The sequence below is a fragment of the Prionailurus viverrinus genome, chromosome C2, assembly GCF_022837055.1.
Source record: "Prionailurus viverrinus isolate Anna chromosome C2, UM_Priviv_1.0, whole genome shotgun sequence".
Classification (NCBI taxonomy): domain Eukaryota; kingdom Metazoa; phylum Chordata; class Mammalia; order Carnivora; family Felidae; genus Prionailurus; species Prionailurus viverrinus.
The window spans coordinates 33,989,023-34,008,457 of record NC_062569.1 but is presented as its reverse complement, the minus strand read 5'-3'; the positions used below and the strand labels follow the sequence as shown (position 1 = coordinate 34,008,457).

The window sequence follows — 19,435 nt, the reverse complement described above, 5'->3', positions numbered from 1 at the left end:
AGGCACAGAGAGGTCGGGCAACCTCCTAAGGTCCTCAGGTGGCAAAATAGCTGGGCTAGACTTGGACAGCCGTGCTCTTATCACCACCCACACAGAGTCTGAGTACCTATAAGACCAGGAATCTCAGCAATACCAACCACAAGTAGGGACACAAAAGTCTGATTCACTTGGGGTTTGGGAGTGGGGAGGAGCTCTTATGGTCACAAAAAAAGCCAGTTGTGGTGCCTTGCATCAAGGGCTCCCTCGGACAGCCCTCAAGGGAGTTAGGACCAAGGAGGGGTCCCAGGGGATCCCTGGCTGTGGGGTGCTCCCCTGGGCTGGAGGTTGGAGGCCCTCAGACTTGAGGCCTCTGCTGGGCTAGACTGGGCTGGCCTGGTTCAGGAAGAGGCTGGAGAAAGAGGCAGCAGGGACAGGACTAGAGGCTGTGTCTCAGGGAGAAGGCCCAGGGCAGAAGTTCTGGAAAATGACAGTGGTCTAGGTTCAAAATGCTGCTGCTGAGTCACCCAGGGGAAGTTGATCTGCATTTAGCTTACTTGGAAGAAGGCGGGGATGTGGGAGATATGCTGAAAGATTTCCCTCAAGCAAGTTACATTAACAAGGGTGGTGTAGCAAGCTGGGAGCAGCTTGTCTTCAGTGTGGCGGGGGTGGTGGTAAGCTGAGCACGGCTTTGCAGCCAGACCGAACTGGGTGCAAATCAGGCTCCGTCACTTGGCTGTCCCTGGACCTCGGTTTCTCTTTCTGTGAAACAAGCATCCTAGCACCTACCTCGAAGAGTGCCTGTGAGGACTAATGAGATAATATGTATAAATAGCATAGGGTCTGGCTTACAGGAAGCACTCGACAAAACATTTGCTGGTAACCAGTATCTGTGGTGCATGGAAGTCCATGCCAAGCCCTCTGCTGAAGGATGTGGATTAGCTAGTGCCGAGCTCTCCAAGTGTGCGACCAGACCAGCAACGTCACATCCTGGGGAAGATCATTGGGCCGCACCCCAAACCTGGTGAATCAGAAGATCCTGTGTCTCCACCAGCCTCCCAGGTGCTTATGATGGTTGCTAACATTCGGGAACCACTGCCTAGTTTAGAGTTATTAGTTCTGCTCTTATAGAATGAGCTGAAAAATGATATTCTTACCAATAGGGTGACCAAATGTTCTGGTTTTAGCACTGAAAGGCCCATGTTCTAGGAAACCCCTCAGTCCTGCACAGACGGGAACCTTTAGTTACCCTACTAACAACTGGAGTATTACACCCTTGGAAGCGATGATAGGATTGTGGCAAAATAAAACAAACCAGGCACAGGTGAGGGAAACTGAGGGGTGGGTGTTTAGCCTACTGAGGGGCGTGCTGATGTTGGGGGAAGAGTAGGGTTGTTGGAAGGTCTAGCATGGCAAGGGCTGAGAGGCCCTGAAAGCAGAGGGGCCGTTCCTGGGAACCTCCCCCTCCCCCCCCCCCCAAGTCTTCAGCAAAACTCAGGAATGGTTGCTGAGAGTGAGGTTTCTTTGTGGAAACTGAGGCAGGGGCTGAACTTCAGAGTGGTATGAGTCTATCTGACTTAGGTTTAAGGCATGAAGGCCCCTGCTGATATCTATAGTAATTACTAACTCATTTAATAAGCATTAAGTGTCAGGGCACCTGGGTGGCTCAGTTAAGCGTTGGACTTTGGCTCGGGTCATGATCTCACAGATCCTGGGTTCAAAGCCCCATGTTGGGCTCATTGCTATCAGCTCAGAGCCTACTTTGGATTCTCTGTCCCTACCTCTCTCTCTGCCCCTCCCCCTGCTCAAAAAGACTCGCTCTGTCTCAAAAATAAATACACATTAAAAAAACAATAAACATTAAATGTTGACTTTGTATTACCACACATCCCCCTGGACTTGGGGATATAAAAATGGAAGGGATGTGAACTTGTGGACTGTGACGAGATGAATCAACAAGTCAAGCCAGGCTCAGAGAGGACCTGCTGTAATGGAAAGAGAAGAATCCCTATGGTCAAGTGTCTGTTTACAAAGGGCTGGGAAACTGGGGTCCTTTAGTAACCTCAGATACCGACAACTCCAGGCAGCTGTTTCTTTTATTCACCAATTTTCACTAAAAAGTCATAGGATTCAAGGGACCAGAATCAAGTGGAAACAGCTAGTGGTCTCAGCCCTGGCTACAGAACTGAATCACCTGGGGCACTTAAAAAAATCTCCACATTTGGGTCCCAACCCAAGTCAACTGCCCCAGATTCTCTGGGGGTGTGGTGCGGGCACCGGGGTTTCCCCCCCAAGCTCCAGAAGTGATTCTAATATTAACACACAGCCCTTTGCGGACCACTGGCCTAGGTGGCTATGAATTCGAGAAATGGCTTCGGATGTTAAGTGCCTTTGCTACTCACCTTACATCCTTCCTCTGCCCCCTTTCCTGGCCAGGCTCCCACCCCAGTGGTGGTCCCAGCACCCTGAAAGTCCTCTCCCCATTTCACCAATTCTAGACCAGTGCTGGGGCCTGAGCAGCAGGTAGTACAAACCCCAGTGGGGGGAGGTGAGTGAGTCATGTGCGGGTCACACAGTCACGTGGGGGAACTGGGAGAAGGGTGGCTGGCCCCCTCCCTCAGGATGTTGTGGAGGCGGGTTCAGGGATGTGTCAACCAGATGAAGAATTTTGTCAGAGCTTCTTATAAGGGTCAATGGATCTTTGCTCCTTTCATTTCCTCTTGCTGCTCTCAGTGGCTGTGAAACTACCAGAAGGACCTGAAGTCAGAAAAGGAGGCTCAAGGGGTCAGTTTTTTTTGTTGGATAAGACACAGCAGTACAGTAAGAATCTGATACCATAGGATAGTCTCTCCAGAAGAGTGCATGTGTATAGACAATTTTACATATGATTTGGGGGGAGGGGGAAGGGTCAGCCACCCCACTGTCACCCCATGGAAGCAAGGTTACTAACCCCTGCACCAGAGTCCCTGGGTTCCAGACCTTGAAGGAACCTCATTAATCAGCTGCTGAAACGGGAGGGGCAGGCCCTGCACAACTTCCCCAGATTGTCCACTGCTGTCTTGCAGGTGAGAACAGGATAAGTTGCCACTTACCCGCATGTGGTGGGAGTTTTTATTTTTACTTACTTATATTAATACAGTGCTTTTCAAACTTGAGGGAGCATTATAATCTTCTGGAGGGCTTGTTAAAACACACACTGCTGGGTCTCACCTCAGAATTTCTGACTCAGTAGGTCTGAGATGGGGCCAGATAATCCGCATTTCTTTTTTTTTAATTTATCAATTTTTATTTTATTTTTTAGAGAGAGAAAGAGAGAGCACAGTGGGAGAGAGGGGCAGACAGAGACAGAGAGAGAATCCTAAGCAGGCTCCATGCTCAGTGTGGAGCCGGATGCAGAGCTCGATCCTATGACTCCGGGGTCATGACCTGAGTCGAAATCAAGAGTTGGACACTCTTGGGAATGCAAGCTGGTGCAGCCACTCTGGAAAACAGTATGGAGGGCCCTCAAAAAACTAAAAATAGAACTACCCCATGACCCAGCCATTGCACTACTAGGCATTTATCCAAGGGATACAGGTGTGCTGTTTCGAAGGGACACATGCACCCCCATGTTTATAGCAGCACTATTGACAATAGCCAAAGTATGGAATGAGCCCAAATGTCCATCGATGGATGAATGGATAAAGAAGATGTGGTGTATATATACAATGGAGTATTACTTGGCAAACAAAAAGAATGAAATCTTACCATTTGCAACTACGTGGATGGAACTGGAGGGTATTATGCTAAGTGAAATTAGTCAGAGAAAGACAAAAATCATATGACTTCACTCATATGAGGACTTTAAGAGACAAAACAGATGAACATAACGGAAGGGAAACAAAAGCAATATAAAAACAGGGAGGGGGACAAAGCATAAGAGACTCATAAATATGGAGAACAAACTGAGGGTTACTGGAGGGGTTGTGGAAAGAGGGATGGGCTCAATGCGTAAGGGACACTAAGGAATCTACTCCTGAAATCATTGTTGCACTATATGCTAACTAATTTGGATGCAAATTAAAAAAATTAAAAATTAAATTAAAAAAAAGAGTTGGACACTCAACTGACTAAGCCACCCAGGCTCCCCAAGATAATCTGCATTTCTAAAAAAATTTTTTTTTTTCAACGTTTATTTATTTTTGGGACAGAGAGAGACAGAGCATGAACGGGGGAGGGGCAGAGAGAGAGGGAGTCACAGAATCGGAAACAGGCTCCAGGCTCTGAGCCATCAACCCAGAGCCCGACGCGGGGCTCGAACTCACGGACCGCTAGATCGTGACCTGGCTGAAGTCGGACGCTTAACCGACTGCGCCACCCAGGCGCCCCGATAATCTGCATTTCTAATAAGTTCTTAGGTGATGCTGAAGCTGCTGGTCTGAGGACCAAACTTTGAGAACCACTTATAAAATTATTTTACTTCTGTTCATCGGACTGGGCACGGGTCCCAGGACTGACTAGGAAGCTGAGTTTGAGTCAGAGTTAATGGTTTACCACATCATCGCCAGAATGTACATTCTACTGAAAGCATCCATCAGTGCTAGGCTCAGTGTGAACTCAACTTTCTTTTTTATGTTTACACTTTCACATTAGCATGGTAATGACCTATTTGGCACAATGTTGGAGTTTTGCAAAGCGAAAGTCCTGGGGAACAAGCATATCTCCAGCCTGCATAGAATACCCCATCTTCAGAGTGCCTGAAGAACCCAGAGCCTTTCAGCTTCCTTAGCTCGGATTGTGAGTTCTCTTGTTCTTTGCATTGAACATAGCTACCCACATTTGAACAAAAATACTAGAGTGTGTGAGAAGCAAACTGGGGTCCCACTGGCCTTAGTGTAAAAACTCCTCTTAATTAAGGGCACCACATGCTGATGGGAGGACACTTCTGAGCATACTGCAGCAGCTACAGGCAGAGGAGCAAACTCTTAACTGCCAAGTTGAATGCCAATGAGGCTTCTGCTGGTTGCATGTGGTTGAAAAGGGTCCCGAGGCACAGTGAGTCCAGGGCTGGATATCATTCCGATGCTGGGGTGATGTTCTAAGGCAGTGCTACTCAAACTTTACTGTGATGCACACATCAATCACCTAGGGGTCTTGCTAAATGTGGATTCTGACTGGGTAGGTCGGGCCAGGACCCCCCCTCCTAGGTGATGCCGATGCTGACATCTGTGACACCTGGGAACTTTTCTCCACTGCCTTTTCACAAGTGTGTGGAGACAGAGGTGGAGTTTATTTTAGATAGTCCTGAGAACCTGGGCAGTGAAACCTTTAATCCTCACAAGCAATGGAACAAGTGGACCCAGTCTGTACCTGAAATTCTCATCTAGTCAGTGCACAACCTCCTCATTGACTGGGTACAAAGTCTATGAGAGCCCCTTCTAGCTCCCCCAGGTTGAGGGATTCCTCTGAATGCACAGATCATAATAGTTTACCACCCCCATTAGGGCATGAACCCCTGTGACAAGGAGACTTTTTTTTTAAAGCAAAGTATAGTTGATGAACAGTGTTATATTAGTTTCAGGTGTCCGACACAGTGGTTCCACAATTCTATACCTTACTCAATGCTCACCACATTGAGTACTACAATACTCATAAGTGTAGACAGTGGCTGGGCTGGGATGTTTTGATGACCTCAAACAAAATATTTTTAAACACAAAGTACAGCTGACACACAATGTTCTATTACTTCAGGTGTACAACTTAGTGATTGACAAGTTTTGACATTATGCTGTGCTCACAAGTGTAGCTACCATCTGTCACCCTACAACACTATGACAGTATCATTGACTATACTTCTTATGCTGTCTTTATTCCCATGACTAATTCATTCCGTAACTGGAAGCCTGCATCTCCCTCTCCTCTCCCTTGCACTTGTTTTGCCCAATCCCTCTGCCAATAAAAGTTTGTTTTCTGCATCACAGGTCTGATTCTCGTGTTTGTTTATTCATTTGCTGTTTTTTTTTTTTTTACATTCCACTTATGAGTGAAATAATATGGTATTTGGCTTTTTCTTAGTTCACTTAGCATAGTACTCTCTAGGTCCATTCATGTTGTCTCAAATGGCACAATCTTATCCTTTCTTGTGGGTGCATAATATTCCATTGTGTGTGTCTGTATATATGTGTATACATGTGTGATATGTGTGTATATATATATCATATATACATGCGTGTGTATATGTATATACCTCACATTTTCTTTTTCTATTCATCTATCGATGGACACTTGGGTTGCTTCCATATCTTGGCTATTGCAAATAATGCTGCAATAAAATAGGGGTGCCTACATCTTCTTGAATTGGTGTTTTCGTTTTCTTTGGATAAACACCCAATAACAGAATTACTGGATCGTATTTCTAATTTTTTGAGGAACCTCCATACTGTTTTCCAGAGTGGCTGCATTTACATTCCCACGAACAGTGCACAAGTGTTCCTTTTTCTCCACATCCTCACCAATACTTGTTATTTCTAGTGACTGGGTTTTAACATCCTCTGTTGCCCTGATGTTTGGCTGAATGAATGAATGAATATTTGTTGCCTGAATGAATGAAACAATTTGACTTCCCTTCTCTTGTGGGTAATGAACATCAGCTCACTTCTAGGTGTTCAGTGGCATAGCTCACTGTGACATACCATGAAAATGAGGTAGGGGAGCTGTGGAGACATTGACTTCCTCCCTTTTACCAAGATTTCTCTGGATGTGGTGCTGAGAAAGAAGCGTAGGAGGACACAAGTGAAACAGGCAGGAATCTTGGTGGCTCAGGCCAGAATATTAGCAGTGGAGGTGATGAGAAATGGGCAGTACATTTTAAAGGCAGGGTCAGCAGGATTTGCTGATGGATTGGCTATGAGGTGTGAGGAAAAGAGAGGAAGAATTAGGGATGATTCCAAGGTTTTGGGCCTGAGTAACTGGAAGCATGGAGATGCCATCAACAGAGCTGGGTGAAGCAGGAATGGGAGACCAGGAACTCAATATTGGAGATACTTTGACACAGTCTACTTGAGACATCTAAGCGGAGATGTCAAGTAAGCAGTTGGGTGTGAGTGGGGTCTGGGAAGAGATAGACCTTTGGGAGTCACTGGCACATAGAAGGCATTTAAGTGTCAAGACTGGACGAAATCACCAAGAGAGATGTTAGGATCAAGGACCAAGCTCTGGGGTGCTCCAATGGAAGAGGAAGAACTAGCAAAAGAGATCAGGGAGTGACCATGAGGAAAGAGAAAAATGAAGAGATGGCAACATCCTAGAAGCCAATGGAAGGAAGCTGAATAAGGAAGAGGCAGGGATCAACTGTGCCAATGCTATGAGATCAAATGTGAGCAGATTGAGAACCAGTCACTGAATTTCACAAGATGGAAGCCATGGCTGACCTTGAGAAGAAGGGTGGTGGTGGCAGAATGATGGGTGGAAGTCTGTTTAGAGCAGTTTAAAGAGAAAAGAATGAGAGCAATTCATGGACTGAGTGTAAATTACCCTTTTAAGATGGCTTCCTGCAAAAGACAGCAGAGAAGCCAGTGGTATCTGACAGAGGCTGTGTATCAAAGGAAAGTTTTGTTCTTTTTTTTTTTTCAAGATGGGGAAGATCTGAGAGAAGAACTGATGATGCAGAAGAGAGGGAGGTGAAGAGCCAGAGGAAGGTCCTGGATGTGTTCTAGAGAAGAGACTGGCTTCAGTCAGGAGCACAGATGGTTCACCTACTGCAGCCAAGAAGGCAGAGTGTGTGGGTGCAGATGCTTGGGGGTGGGTGGAGATGGTGGAAGGGGGCTGTGGAAATTCTGCTCAGCTGGCTTCAACTTTCTTGGTGAAAAAGTGAGCATCAGCTCAGAGGGAGGGAGCCTTGACACAGGGAGGAGAAGGCTATGTGAGGATAGAGAAGAGAGAGATTCGAAGATGCTGGCCTTGAAGACTGGAATTAAATGGGTACAAGCCATGAGATGCCAGCAGCTCCAGAAGCAGGAAGAAGCTCTCCCCCAGAGCCCCCAAAGGGAGCACAGCCCTGCCCACACATGGACTTCAGCCCACAGATACTGAGTGTGGACTTCTGGCTTCTAGAACTGTGAGGGAATAAATTTCTCTTTGAAACTACTAAGTTTGTGGTAATTTGTTACAACAGGCACAGAAAACCAATACAGGAGTAAAGGAGATCTGGTTACCAGAAGACCCTCTGCCCTACTCACTACCACGTACCTAGGACCCAGCCCAATGCCCAGTAAATATGTGCGGAATGAATGGATGGGCAGGCAGCTGGGCCCGGTGGCCGCCACACCACCGCTCCTACTCTAGTCTGCTCCCAGCCCAGAGGGTGTGAGGAGCCCCTGGGTAACATGCTGCAGCCATTGTCCCCCACAGGGATTCCAAAAGAGGGATTTGGTCTCTTGGCCTCTAGTCCCTGATAAAGGACCCAGAGAGGCTCAGTACCAACAGGTTCAATCAACCGGGAAATGAAATCACATTGCACAAAAGACTGCGATCTTGTGGATGGGGGCAGGGGTCAGTTTTCACAAAAAGCCATGTCAGACACCCCAATCAGTGTCCTTTACAAAGAGTGCCATTTCAGAGCTCCGTCCCACAGCTTCGCTTCAGTCCTGGGTCTACTCAGGAGGTATACACTATCATCCCATTCTCAGGCAGGGCAGCTGGAGACTGAAGTTCGACTGCAATTGAACTTGCTCAAAGGCACAAAAGGTCAGTGGCGGAACTCGAATCCAAGGCTGCCAGACATCAAGAGGCTAGGTCTCTAATCACCCCACTCACTTGCCCTCATCCTCTGGCTCCAGGTAGGAAGGAGACACTTCCTCACGGCCACCAGTGATCTCCTCCTTAGTTTAGGTTTGCTCTGTAAGAACGTGCTCTGGGCCAGACACAGGCAACTTATAATGTCCTCAGCAAAACTTCAGGAATATCTGAATAAGAGGAAATAAGACAACTGCTCTTCTTTTCTTTATTAATGGGTTGAGCTACACAAAGACTTGATAAAAAGTTACATAAAAAGCTCAAGCATCGTCGAGACCCTCAGGCATCACTCTCCTGTCACAACAATGGCCATCCGGTAATACTGGGTAGCAGAAGCTGTGCGCTCATGGGCGCTCAACAATTCAAGTATCTTTTGTTCTAAGTAAACCCAACATGGAATTTCTAACCCAATGGGCTGCTAATGGAAGGACTCTGTCTGTGGCTCCAGATTGACTGTCACATGTCTGAGGGGCCTTTGGGTCAGAGCTGCCATGTGTTCGTGGGTCACATCTCTTGGCAAAGTGAGACAGGCCACACTCGCCTCCCAGGCACTCTCCACAGCAAGCAACACGAGGTGGGTCCAAGTCCTAAGAAAAACCATCCAAGTGACCCCCGTGTGGCAAAGTACAGGAGAAGCCAGTAGCCAGAGCCCCAGGCTATAGGGGTCGGGAAGATGGCTAAGATTACCTGCTGGAGAGAAAAGTAGCCCTCTAATTGGGGTTGTCAAAATTTTAGGAGGAAATCTGAGAGCACACAGGGGCAAAGGCATGGGGTGGGGAGGTTCAGGAAGGGTGTATTCCAGATGTGAAGGTAGCACTAGTCAGGTGGTCTGGAAAACCAGTGGAAACACAAAAATTTCACCAAAGATGAGCCCCATTGGGCTCCTCAGTCACAGAGTAGCATGGCCACCTGATGTTCCGACAGACTCTGCCATGTGGCCATGGAGAGGTACTGTGCTGGGGATGCCCCCGGGTACACTCCATTCTGGCCTATCTGGAAGCCCTCACTGCTATAAGGGCCCACAGTTCTCTAAAACACAGACCTGTCTTTTAAAAGTGTTATTTATTTGTGGGCAACACGAGGTCATGGACAATGAAGGCTGACCCCAGACTCAGCAGCAGGCGGCCTTTCCTTAACCAGTTTCCCCCTTGAAGAACAGAGCTGAGTTGTGGGCTGACTGCAGGAAGGATGTTCTGGAAGATGGGGCCAGGTGGGCAGGAGCACTGCTGGGATCAGAAGCAGATGGAACCCCTTTGTCTGGTGACCTTCATGGCTAAGGAATTCATTCTATGTCAGCCGATCAGCTTCCAATGGGACCCCCCACTCAGTGCAGCCGTGGAGTCACAGGATCCGCAGAGGGCAGGGGGCAGGGGTGTGCTAGAGGTGGTCCGTGCCCACTAGTTTTCCAGCAGCGGCCGCTGCCCACCACCCCTTCGCCACGGAGCATCTCTGTCCTTACTTCTTCCCCCATCTTGCTGCCGCCTCCTCGTCTCGTCCGCACACGGGGCTGCTGCGGACTCGGCTCAGAGGAGCATAAGGGCTGTAAAGAGCCTTGTTCTGTTAGTGTTTAAAATGTCCATTAACACTACAGGATCTTGGGACACCGTGAAGTGCTCAATCTGGAACGCTCTTTGTTTTCTTTCCTTTTAGGGTCAGACCAAAAAGGCCCCTTTAGACAAATAAAGGAGTTTGATTCTCTAATTAACAAAAGTCCCAATTATTTCATTCTACACAGAATCACTCCTCAGGTGGGCCCCTGGAGCTGGTGATCTTGCTGAGTTAGGAACTCAGCACACTTTCAAAACCAGAGAAGAATCCAGGTGTCTCATGTCCAGTTGGGTGCTCACTTTCCCAAGGTTTCTTCCTCCACAGAGTGGCCAGGCCACTTGCTGGGGCTGTTCTAGTTTGCCTAGTGATCTGACTTGTATCACAGGGGAAAGAAGGTCGTTAGCTGTGCTGCCTGGTCTTTCGACCTCCTCTCAGCGGTGCGCTGCTGTTCTTGCTGTCTCTACAAGCACCCTGGCTGGGAAAACCCAGCCTTTGAATCACTCAGAAGCACCCGAGAGGGAAGTGGCATTGTCAGGATGCTGGGGGAGTGTCCCCTTGCAGACATAGGTGTATGGGAGCCATGGCATCACCCCAATCCTCCTTTCTCCTTTAATTATACGTTATAGTTAAGATCCGAGAGGTTAAGAAAAGTGTGTGCCAGGAAGGCAAGCGAATCTTAAGTTTGCAAATGCTTCGAGGGGTTTGCTCATTTACTGGGCTTTAAGAAGTAGTAGTCAGTCAGCGGACTCAAAGGGAAAATGGCTTCAGGTCTTGCTGCTGTTTTAGTAATAACAGTATTGGATCGTTTTTGGTTAAGATTCAGCACGAACTCGAGTTTTCTGGATGGCGCCCACATTAGCTTACTGTGACGTGTTGAAATGTACATGCCCATGTCAGTGTGTCTGTATCCGAGAGGCACCAGGCAGCACAGGCCGTGAGAAAGCGGGAAGAGACAGATTCGGGAGAGCCCTCAGAGCACAGAATGGAATCTGCACTATCTGAAAAGTAAATGAACCCCTCTGCAAAGCCAATCAGCTTAATTTATACATTTAAAAAGGATAAGAAAAAACCTTCTTAAAACTGACACGCCTGTGCCAGCCTCTCCGCTCAGCAAAATAAAATTCCATTTCCTAATACCTACACCCTCAAACACAGCAGAACCTTCTGGGTGAATGCATCTCTCTTCTCTCCAGCTTGGAGGCTACGAGTGGGGTGTTCATCCTGAGGCCTCCAGCCACAGTTCTCATTAACTTCCAGGCTCTCGGTCCCTCCACTTCCATGTTGAGCTGAGTTTTGGCACTGCTGGGAAAACTCAGTTAAAAACAACAACAACAAGAACAATATTCCAGACATGTTCTCAGAGAGGCCTGCTGAAGACTTAAAGCTCCACCAGTCAGTGGGCACAGACCCCTTTAATAAAATAATAATCACTAAAATAATTTAAAAATCTAAAAAAGACACCCAAGCTCAGACACTTTGGGTTGGAGGCTGGAGCCAGCGGGGAATTGATCATGGCTTGTTTGGTACTTTGTCTGAGGTACACCCTTCAATGTCAAATCAATACTGTGTACTTCAAGAAACAACATAGCCACTGAGAGAGACGGGGAGGAACCGGGTTGAGTCAACGCGAGGGGCTTGGGTGCTGCTTCTGTTTAGCGCTGCTTCCCGGTCTCTTACGAGACACGGGAAAGCCTGTGCCCTTTTGGCAAAGCCGGAGCATATCTCCTTCCTGCCCACCCTCCCTTTCTCCCTTCCCATGCCAGGTCCTCGGGCCAAGGGTCATGGTTAGAAATGGTTTTCAGTGCGGTTAGGCAGTAGAGGGTCCCGAGGGCCGGCCAGTTCACGGTCACTGTGGCCAGGGTCTCAGGCCCGTCACAATATCACGCACTGCAGTTTGTGGGTGCCGGTGGCCCGGTCTCCCCGCCATTTGGTTTTCTTCTTCTTCTTCTGGCTCTTTTCCGGAATCTGTTGCCTTTTGAGACAGTGAGAAGCAGAAAAACAAAGTCAGAATGGGCTTAGCTTCTCCCTGCCCCACCCTCCTGTGTACCAGGTGGGCCTGTTCTGGATGCTGCTGGAGGGCCTGGCCTGGAGAGTGTCTCTGGGACAAAGAGAGTGGAAGGCAGAGAGGGCAGTGCAAAGCCTGTCCTCCTACTGCTGAGAATTCCTGACATCATACTGTGGCTACAATTATTTAAATCATAAACTACATTATATGTTATACAGTATTGGCCTCTATTTTTGTGTTTCATATTTTTAAAAAAATGACAGGTCAGCTGAGGACAAAAGCTCTTTACATGTTTTCTGGTAGCCATTCCTATGTCTGCAACCTGCCCTTGGAACGACAGGTCCCTAACCAAGACATCACCGGCCCATGGTGTGGCAGCATATCCTAACTGGAGGCCCATGGGAAAATGTTTTCAAGCGTGAAGAAAGTAAGGGCTGTACTATCACAGTCCATGCTGGGGAATGAGGACAAAAGGCGTGTGTGTGTGAGTGCATGCATGTGGATGTGTATCCTGGGGGTGCTGAGAGGTAGCAGGTGGGGAGCACTCTGTCAGAGCCCCACGTGTGATTTCGTAGCTCGAGCTCACCAGCACATGGTCTCACACTACGTGCTAGATATTTGAGGGCCACTGGGTAGGCTGTTCTGCATGTTGCAGATTTCGGAGGTAGGCAGATGGGCGACAGGGGAGCAGCCAGGAGGCTGGTTCAGTCCTCTAAGCACAAGGTGGTTAGGGCTTGGACCCTGACCATGCAAAGGAATGCAAGCGAGACCACGGACCAGGATTTCCGATAATATTTGCAGACTGGCAGTGTGTGCAGTCTGGAAAGGAGGCTCATGTGCCTCACTTTAGAAATTTGAGCCTAGGAATTAGTTTTTTTTTAATTAAAAAAAAAATTTTTTTTTAAGGTTTATTTATTTTTGAGACAGAGAGAGACCGAGCATGAACGGGGGAGGGTAAGAAAGAGGGAGACACAGAATCTGAAACAGGCTCCAGGCTCTGACCTGTCAGCACACAGCCCGACGCGGGGCTCGAACTCACGGAGTGCGAGATCATGACCTGAGCTGAAGTCAGCCACTCAACCGACTGAGCCACCCAGGCGCCCCTGAGCCTAGGAATTAGAACGGTGGTTGTTCAGGTGACATGTCCCAGGGTGCTCTGGCGTCAGGGTGGGGAAGAAGAGACAGACCTGTCTGTGGTGCTGACAGGTGCGGTGGTGTGGGGAGAACCCCAGACAGGGGGAGGGAGTTGCCCTCAGGGAGCCTGAGCTGTAGAGCCTAGGGGAGGCCAGAGAGGAGGCTGAGTGAGCACCACCGGCAGGAAGGCTTCTGGATTCCCCCACAGGTAGTAGGAGTGAGGGCAGGTGTGGGAAGGCAGGTGGGAAGGGCAGGGAAAAGAAATGAATGGAGGTACAAGAAATCCAAAGCAGGCCCAGAACTGTGCATCCTGGGCCTTGGAACAAGCGCTGCGTTCCTCCAGCCCTGCGGGTGCCCATCCTGCCGCAGAGGCCCCGCTTCTAGGGAGGCGCGCCATGCTCACCTAATTACCCTCACCAGGTCATGGAAGGCTTTGTCGACGTTGAGAGGTGGGTCCTTGGCACTGGTTTCGATATACGGAATCTGGAAGGCAAAGCTCGACTTGGTAAAAGTGGCTCGGGGGTCCACCAAGCCCTGTTCCCTAAAACCGCAAAATCTCAGAGGTCCTGAGGAACTGCCTGCCTTTAGACACCCTCCCCCCACCACAGAACCCCAGCTCCAACAACCTCAAGCCCTTTGGTAGCTTCTTGTTCCTTACGGCTGGAAAATTTTACCAACAGCTTTTCCATTTCCCTCTTGTTCTCTAGTCATAGAGATCTTTAATAGCCCCCCAAAAATAGAAAAGAAGTGATCTTTTTATATACTTGAGGACTAAAGACTGTTTCATTTATCAAACTAAAATAGGATCTGAAGCCATTCTTTTTTTCTTTCTGAGGCCCATTTCTCCACCGTGAAGGGACCTCTGCCTCTTCCTGGGCCCTCTCTAGAGGGGACTGTGGGGGGAAAGGCCGAGGCGAAGCTGGGCCATGGGCAGGACTCTGCACCCTGGTGACCCCTAGCCGGTCTGTGCCTCCCCGCCCCCAGCATCTATGAGTCTGGGAGCTCAGCCATGTTTACAGAAGGCTTGTGCCTGCACGTTTAATACTGAGGGATCATCATCCGCCTGAAAGGCAGTCAGCACATGGAGAGATGTGGCTGAGGTGGCCTCACAGGACAGGTGTTGAGGGCCATGTCTACACTGAGCCTCGGGCCGGTACATGGAGGGGAACGAAGGTTCCATGAGGTCAGGACACAGTCCTGAGCACACCTCTTCTCCTGTAGCAGGGACCCCACAAAGGCAGGAAGCATTCATGCCCACTCCTCCATCAGTGGAGAGGGTGTGGGGTTTGTACCAAATATACAGGCTTCCCCAGGCCAGAGAGGTAAGCAGCTTGTGACCAGACTCAAGAACTGTGGTAAATTTCATCACTTTTTCCTGGTTACAAAACTAAGGCATTTCATTGTAACACTTTCAAAAAAGAAAAGCCCAGTGAAGAAAATAAAAATGATCAACAGTTCAAGTGCCTGGGTAAGGGGGTGACAGAGTAAGCTGCTACTTTGGAAGAATGTGTTATAAACGACTGCCCAGAACATACCCTAAACTATCTTCACACATTGCTGTGGCTTCAGACAGCGGTCTCGTAGTTGACCCAGACCCCAAGGTCAGGGCACAGGAAGCACGGCTTGCTCAGACTTTAGAAGTAGTCATCCAACAAATCTCTGAACCTCTGAAAACACTGAAAGAAAACTGTCCTCCACTGTAGGTTGTTTGATTGAGACGACTGTGGGCTGTTTTGCCCCCCAGGTCTCAACATCCCTGACCTCACTGAACCCCCCCTTAACCGTCTGCGGTGAGCAAGTATCTCCATTGTGCAGTGGGAGACTGAGCTCAGAGTCTGACACACTTGCCCAAAGACACACAGAGGCCAGCAGAGAATCAAGGTTTGAAACAGATGCATGTTCCCCTTGCTGCCTGGCCTCCCACAGACAAGTAGGGGTGCTGAGGTCATTGGCAGAGCCTCTTCCAAGCATGGCAGGCACCCCTGTTAGCACCTAGAAGCCAGAGACCCGTGGCACCCTGTGAGGCCAGGACAAGGCACTTCTATGTGCACACTGAGAGGGGAAGCGGGAAGGTGCCAGTAGTGGGGCCCGGGACCTAACTGGGACCCCTTCACATCCTGTGACCCTGCCAGCTCAGCAAGTCCATGGATCCGGGGGCCCCAGACCACTGCTGCCTGCTGTTCCCCTGCACCACTCAGAAGTACATCACTTGTAGCATCCCCTAGGTCCTTAGGCACCCCCCTCCTTCTTTCTGGGCGTCTTGCCTCTACCAGTAAAAAAAAGGCTGATGTGCATTTTCTGGGTTCTTACAATTCTAGGGTTTCAGGAGCAAGGAGACTCAAACTAAGGGAAACCCTGTAATAAACGGTAGTACGCTCTGACTCAGCCTCAGGGCTAAGAAATGCCATCTTCCTGCACAGGGTGGGGAACCGGCCTTGCCAGCTAAAGAGGAACTTGCCTTATGAGCTCTAAAATAGGATGTTATCGAGAGTAGCTCGCAGAGTCACTTGGTCAAATAAGTCACTTGGCTGCAGGAGAAAGACGGCTGAGAGAGGGGAGACCTGGTTCCGGAGGTGCGTTGCTTATCTGCAGAATGGAGCTCCTGCTGCCTGCACAGCACCCTCCCCTCTGCACCCACCCACCCAGCTGCTTGGGAGGGATGCACACAAGGTGAAAGCCCTAAGGAAGCCTCCTCAGGCCAGTGTATGGAGCCCAAGGCTGTGAAACGGAGCCGACTCCTCAGGCCTGTCTCTGTTCAGAATGTCCTGCTGCTGAACCAGCTCTCCTCTGGAGACTTCAGGGCAGCCCTGTCCTGGTCAATCACTCCCTCCTCCTTGAGGCACCTTCTTCACTTGGCTCTCATGATGCTCTGCTTCGGCCCTCATGTGTCACTGACCACTCAGGCCCTTTTATGGCTTCCTCCTCACTTCCCCACATCACTGGTTGAAATGTCCCAGCCTCGGTCCCTCAATTTGGGGCCCTTGCCCTACCTACACCCACTCCCTTGGTGTTCATGGCTTCAAATACCATCTACATGCTGCCGATTGCCAATATTTACCCCAGATGCTATATCTGACTGCTGTCTTGGCATTCCCATCTGATCATCTGCTCAGCTCCGTAAATGACACAGATATGCAAGCAAGCTCCTGTCGTGCACACACTTAATCCTACTGTCTCCTCTGCCCAGCTACTCTCACTCCTGTCTTTTGAAAGTTGCTCACGCCCAAACCACAGGGTCACCTGCCATTCCCTTCTTTTTCTCTCACCCCATATCCAATCTGTGCACAAACCCTGTTGGCTCTCTTAGAGACATGTCCAGAATCCAACCACCTCCTTGCCACTTTCACGAGTCCCACCCTGGGCCATGTTAACCTGTACCTGGATTATTGTGGCAGCCTCTAACTCATTTCCCTGCTCCCACGATTGGCCCCTACCAACCCTACTCAACACAGCCACCAGAGAGAAGCTGTCCAGCCATAAGCCAGACTTCATCACTCATCACTCAAAGCCCTCCAGTGGTTTCCCGTCTCCCTCTGAGTAAAAGCCCATAAAGCCTTAAACCCCTTCTCTGACCTGACCTCCCGCTACCCACCCCTCCCACTCCTGCTCCAGCTGGCCTTGCCGATCCTCAAACTCCCACCTCAGGGTCTTTGCATTGATTATTCCCTCAGCTAGAACGTTCTTTCCCCAGAGGTCTGTGGGGCTTACTCCCCCACCTCCTGTAAGTCCTTGCTGAAATGCACCCTCCCTAGCAAGGCTTTCCCTGACTACCCTATTTGGAAAAGCATCCTCCTCCACCTCACATTCCTGACCCCCTTCCCTGATTTACTTTTTTCCATAGTACATGTCACCTTCCAACACACTGTAATTTGCTTTGTTTATTATCTTCTCTTGTCACTAGATGTAAGAACCATAAAGCAAGGGGTTTTGTTTCCCAGGGCCTAGAGTACAGTTAAGTGAACATGTGAATGAACACAGAAGGCACAGACAAGCAGAAGTAACTTGCAGTGAGCCCCCTTCCTCTACTCACACGGCTGGGCCCACCAGGCAGGGGGAAGGGGCAACCTTGCAGCAGACCTCCCAGCAGGCAGAGTGGACTTCTATGTAACTGACCAAGGAGGCCAGGGGCCTGGGCTGTGCCTGTGGGGGGGAGGGATGGGACAAAGCCCAGTGACCCCTCCCCAGCACATCCAGAGGGCAAAGGGGCATCACAATGAACTGAGAAAAAGAAAACAAAGATGTCTGCTGATATTCACGGAGTGGCCTGGGCAAACCTCAGCATGACCAGCCGTAAGATGGGCATAACGATACCTACCTCAACATGCGGCTATGAGGCCTAAATTCTCTCCCGGCATACCTGTCATAGAACGGGGCTCGGTGAACTGCAGCTCGTCTGATGATTCTGAGCATAATCAGGTGGCTGGCTCAGAGAACAGGACAGAAGCCAATCCCTGCACAGCCCAATGATGAATCTGCTGTGTTGAAGGCCAGGAGGTGGCCTGAACGCCACAGCTCACAGGCCACTCTGAAGGCCCTTGGTCCCCGCATCAGAGCCCCTTATGACTGAAGAGAATGCTTTCTCTCTGGTCTGCTATTTTGTTTCACAACATATCCCTTATCACATATGCCCTCTACCCACTACCCAGGAGCCCCGAGGTACCACAGGGGTGATGGGCATGGACTTGTATACATCCCTGACCATCCAACACACACACACACGCATACACACACACACACACACACACACACACACACACACACACACACACACACACAACTTACATTGTGTTTGGTCGCCATTTCTTTTCCTTGTTCCCTGGTGATTTTCCTCAAATGCATCAGATCGACCTTGTTGGCCACGAGGATCATCGGAAATGACTCTCTGGGAAATAAAGGAACAGCAGCTCATGAAGTTTCACGGCTCTCACACCTGGTGATGGGAACACAGCTGCACCTCAGGCACAGTGCAGCCCAAATTGCCTCCCTGGTTGCCCTGGGGCCGACTCAAGAGTCCTTCTCTCCACATCTCTAGGCAGGGGAAGGGGGGCTCAGGACTGCTGGTTTGGAGGCTGGCTGCAGGGAGAGGAAAAGGGTTTTCCTGGGAAGCTCCTGGCTCAGCACCATCAGTGAGGGCCCTGACAGACTGCTGTGTGGGGGAGGGCTGGCTACCCAGACCTGCTCCCTTCCATCTCCTGGCCACGCTGATGCACCAGCCATCCAGGGCAGCTGTGGCCATCAGCAGTGGCTCGGGAAGAGCACCAGGGCCAGCGTCTGGTACACAGCTGGCATTCAATAAATGGCAGCTGCAAAATCAAGATGGCTCCCAGGAGAGGATGAGTGGGATCACAAGGCATGTATGCCTTAAAGATTTTCATTGACTTGGGGCACTTGGATGGCTCAGTCGGTTGAGTGTCTGACTTTGGCTCAGGTCATGATCTCGCGGTCTGTGAGTTCAAGCCCCGTTGTTGGGCTCTGTGCTGACTGCTCAGAGCCTGGAGCCTCCTTCAGATTCTGTGTCTCCTTCTCTCTCTCTCTGCCCCCACCCCTCCACTCTCTGTCTCTCTCTCTCTCTCAAAAATAAATAAACATTTAAAAAAATAATAAATAAAGATCCTCATTGACGTATGTGGCCATATTGCCACCTGAAGGTGAAAGAAATGTCAGTCTACAGCATTTTCAACATCATTGGGCATTTTCATTTTTAAAAATTTATAATTTCACAGGTAAAAAATACTACTTTATTATTTTTCTTGCATTTCTTGGGTTAGCCAAAAGGCTGAATATTTTCCCATATCAGAGTCATTTATGTTTTCTCTTTTGAAATTCCTACAGTCAGGAGCTTAACCCACATTTACGTCTCAGAGCTTTATGTGTATATGTGAGTGTGTATGAGTGTGTATCCCTTTCCCTGGAAAAGTTACTAATACTTGGCCTTTGGAGTTGGTGTGAACTAGACTTTTCTGAATTTACTGAGATTTGTTCAAAGCTTGCTCATTTCCT

The 19,435-nt window shown here is 49.3% G+C and overlaps 1 protein-coding gene across 11 annotated transcripts in view; it reads right to left on the bottom strand.

The window, feature by feature from the left end:
- Positions 1 to 8,955: 8,955 nt before the first annotated feature.
- The window catches only part of MRAS (muscle RAS oncogene homolog), a 55,225-nt gene continuing 44,745 nt past the window's right edge, over positions 8,956 to 19,435 (bottom strand). For all 11 annotated transcript variants that reach the window (XM_047875852.1, XM_047875849.1, XM_047875851.1 and 8 more), the window contains 3 exons: positions 18,218 to 18,317; positions 13,839 to 13,918; positions 8,956 to 12,268 (listed from right to left, as the gene is read on the bottom strand). In XM_047875852.1, coding sequence (XP_047731808.1) covers positions 12,169 to 12,268; positions 13,839 to 13,918; positions 18,218 to 18,317 — 280 coding nt within the window. In that variant the 3' untranslated portion in view covers positions 8,956 to 12,168. The remainder of the gene's footprint in view (positions 12,269 to 13,838; positions 13,919 to 18,217; positions 18,318 to 19,435) is intronic.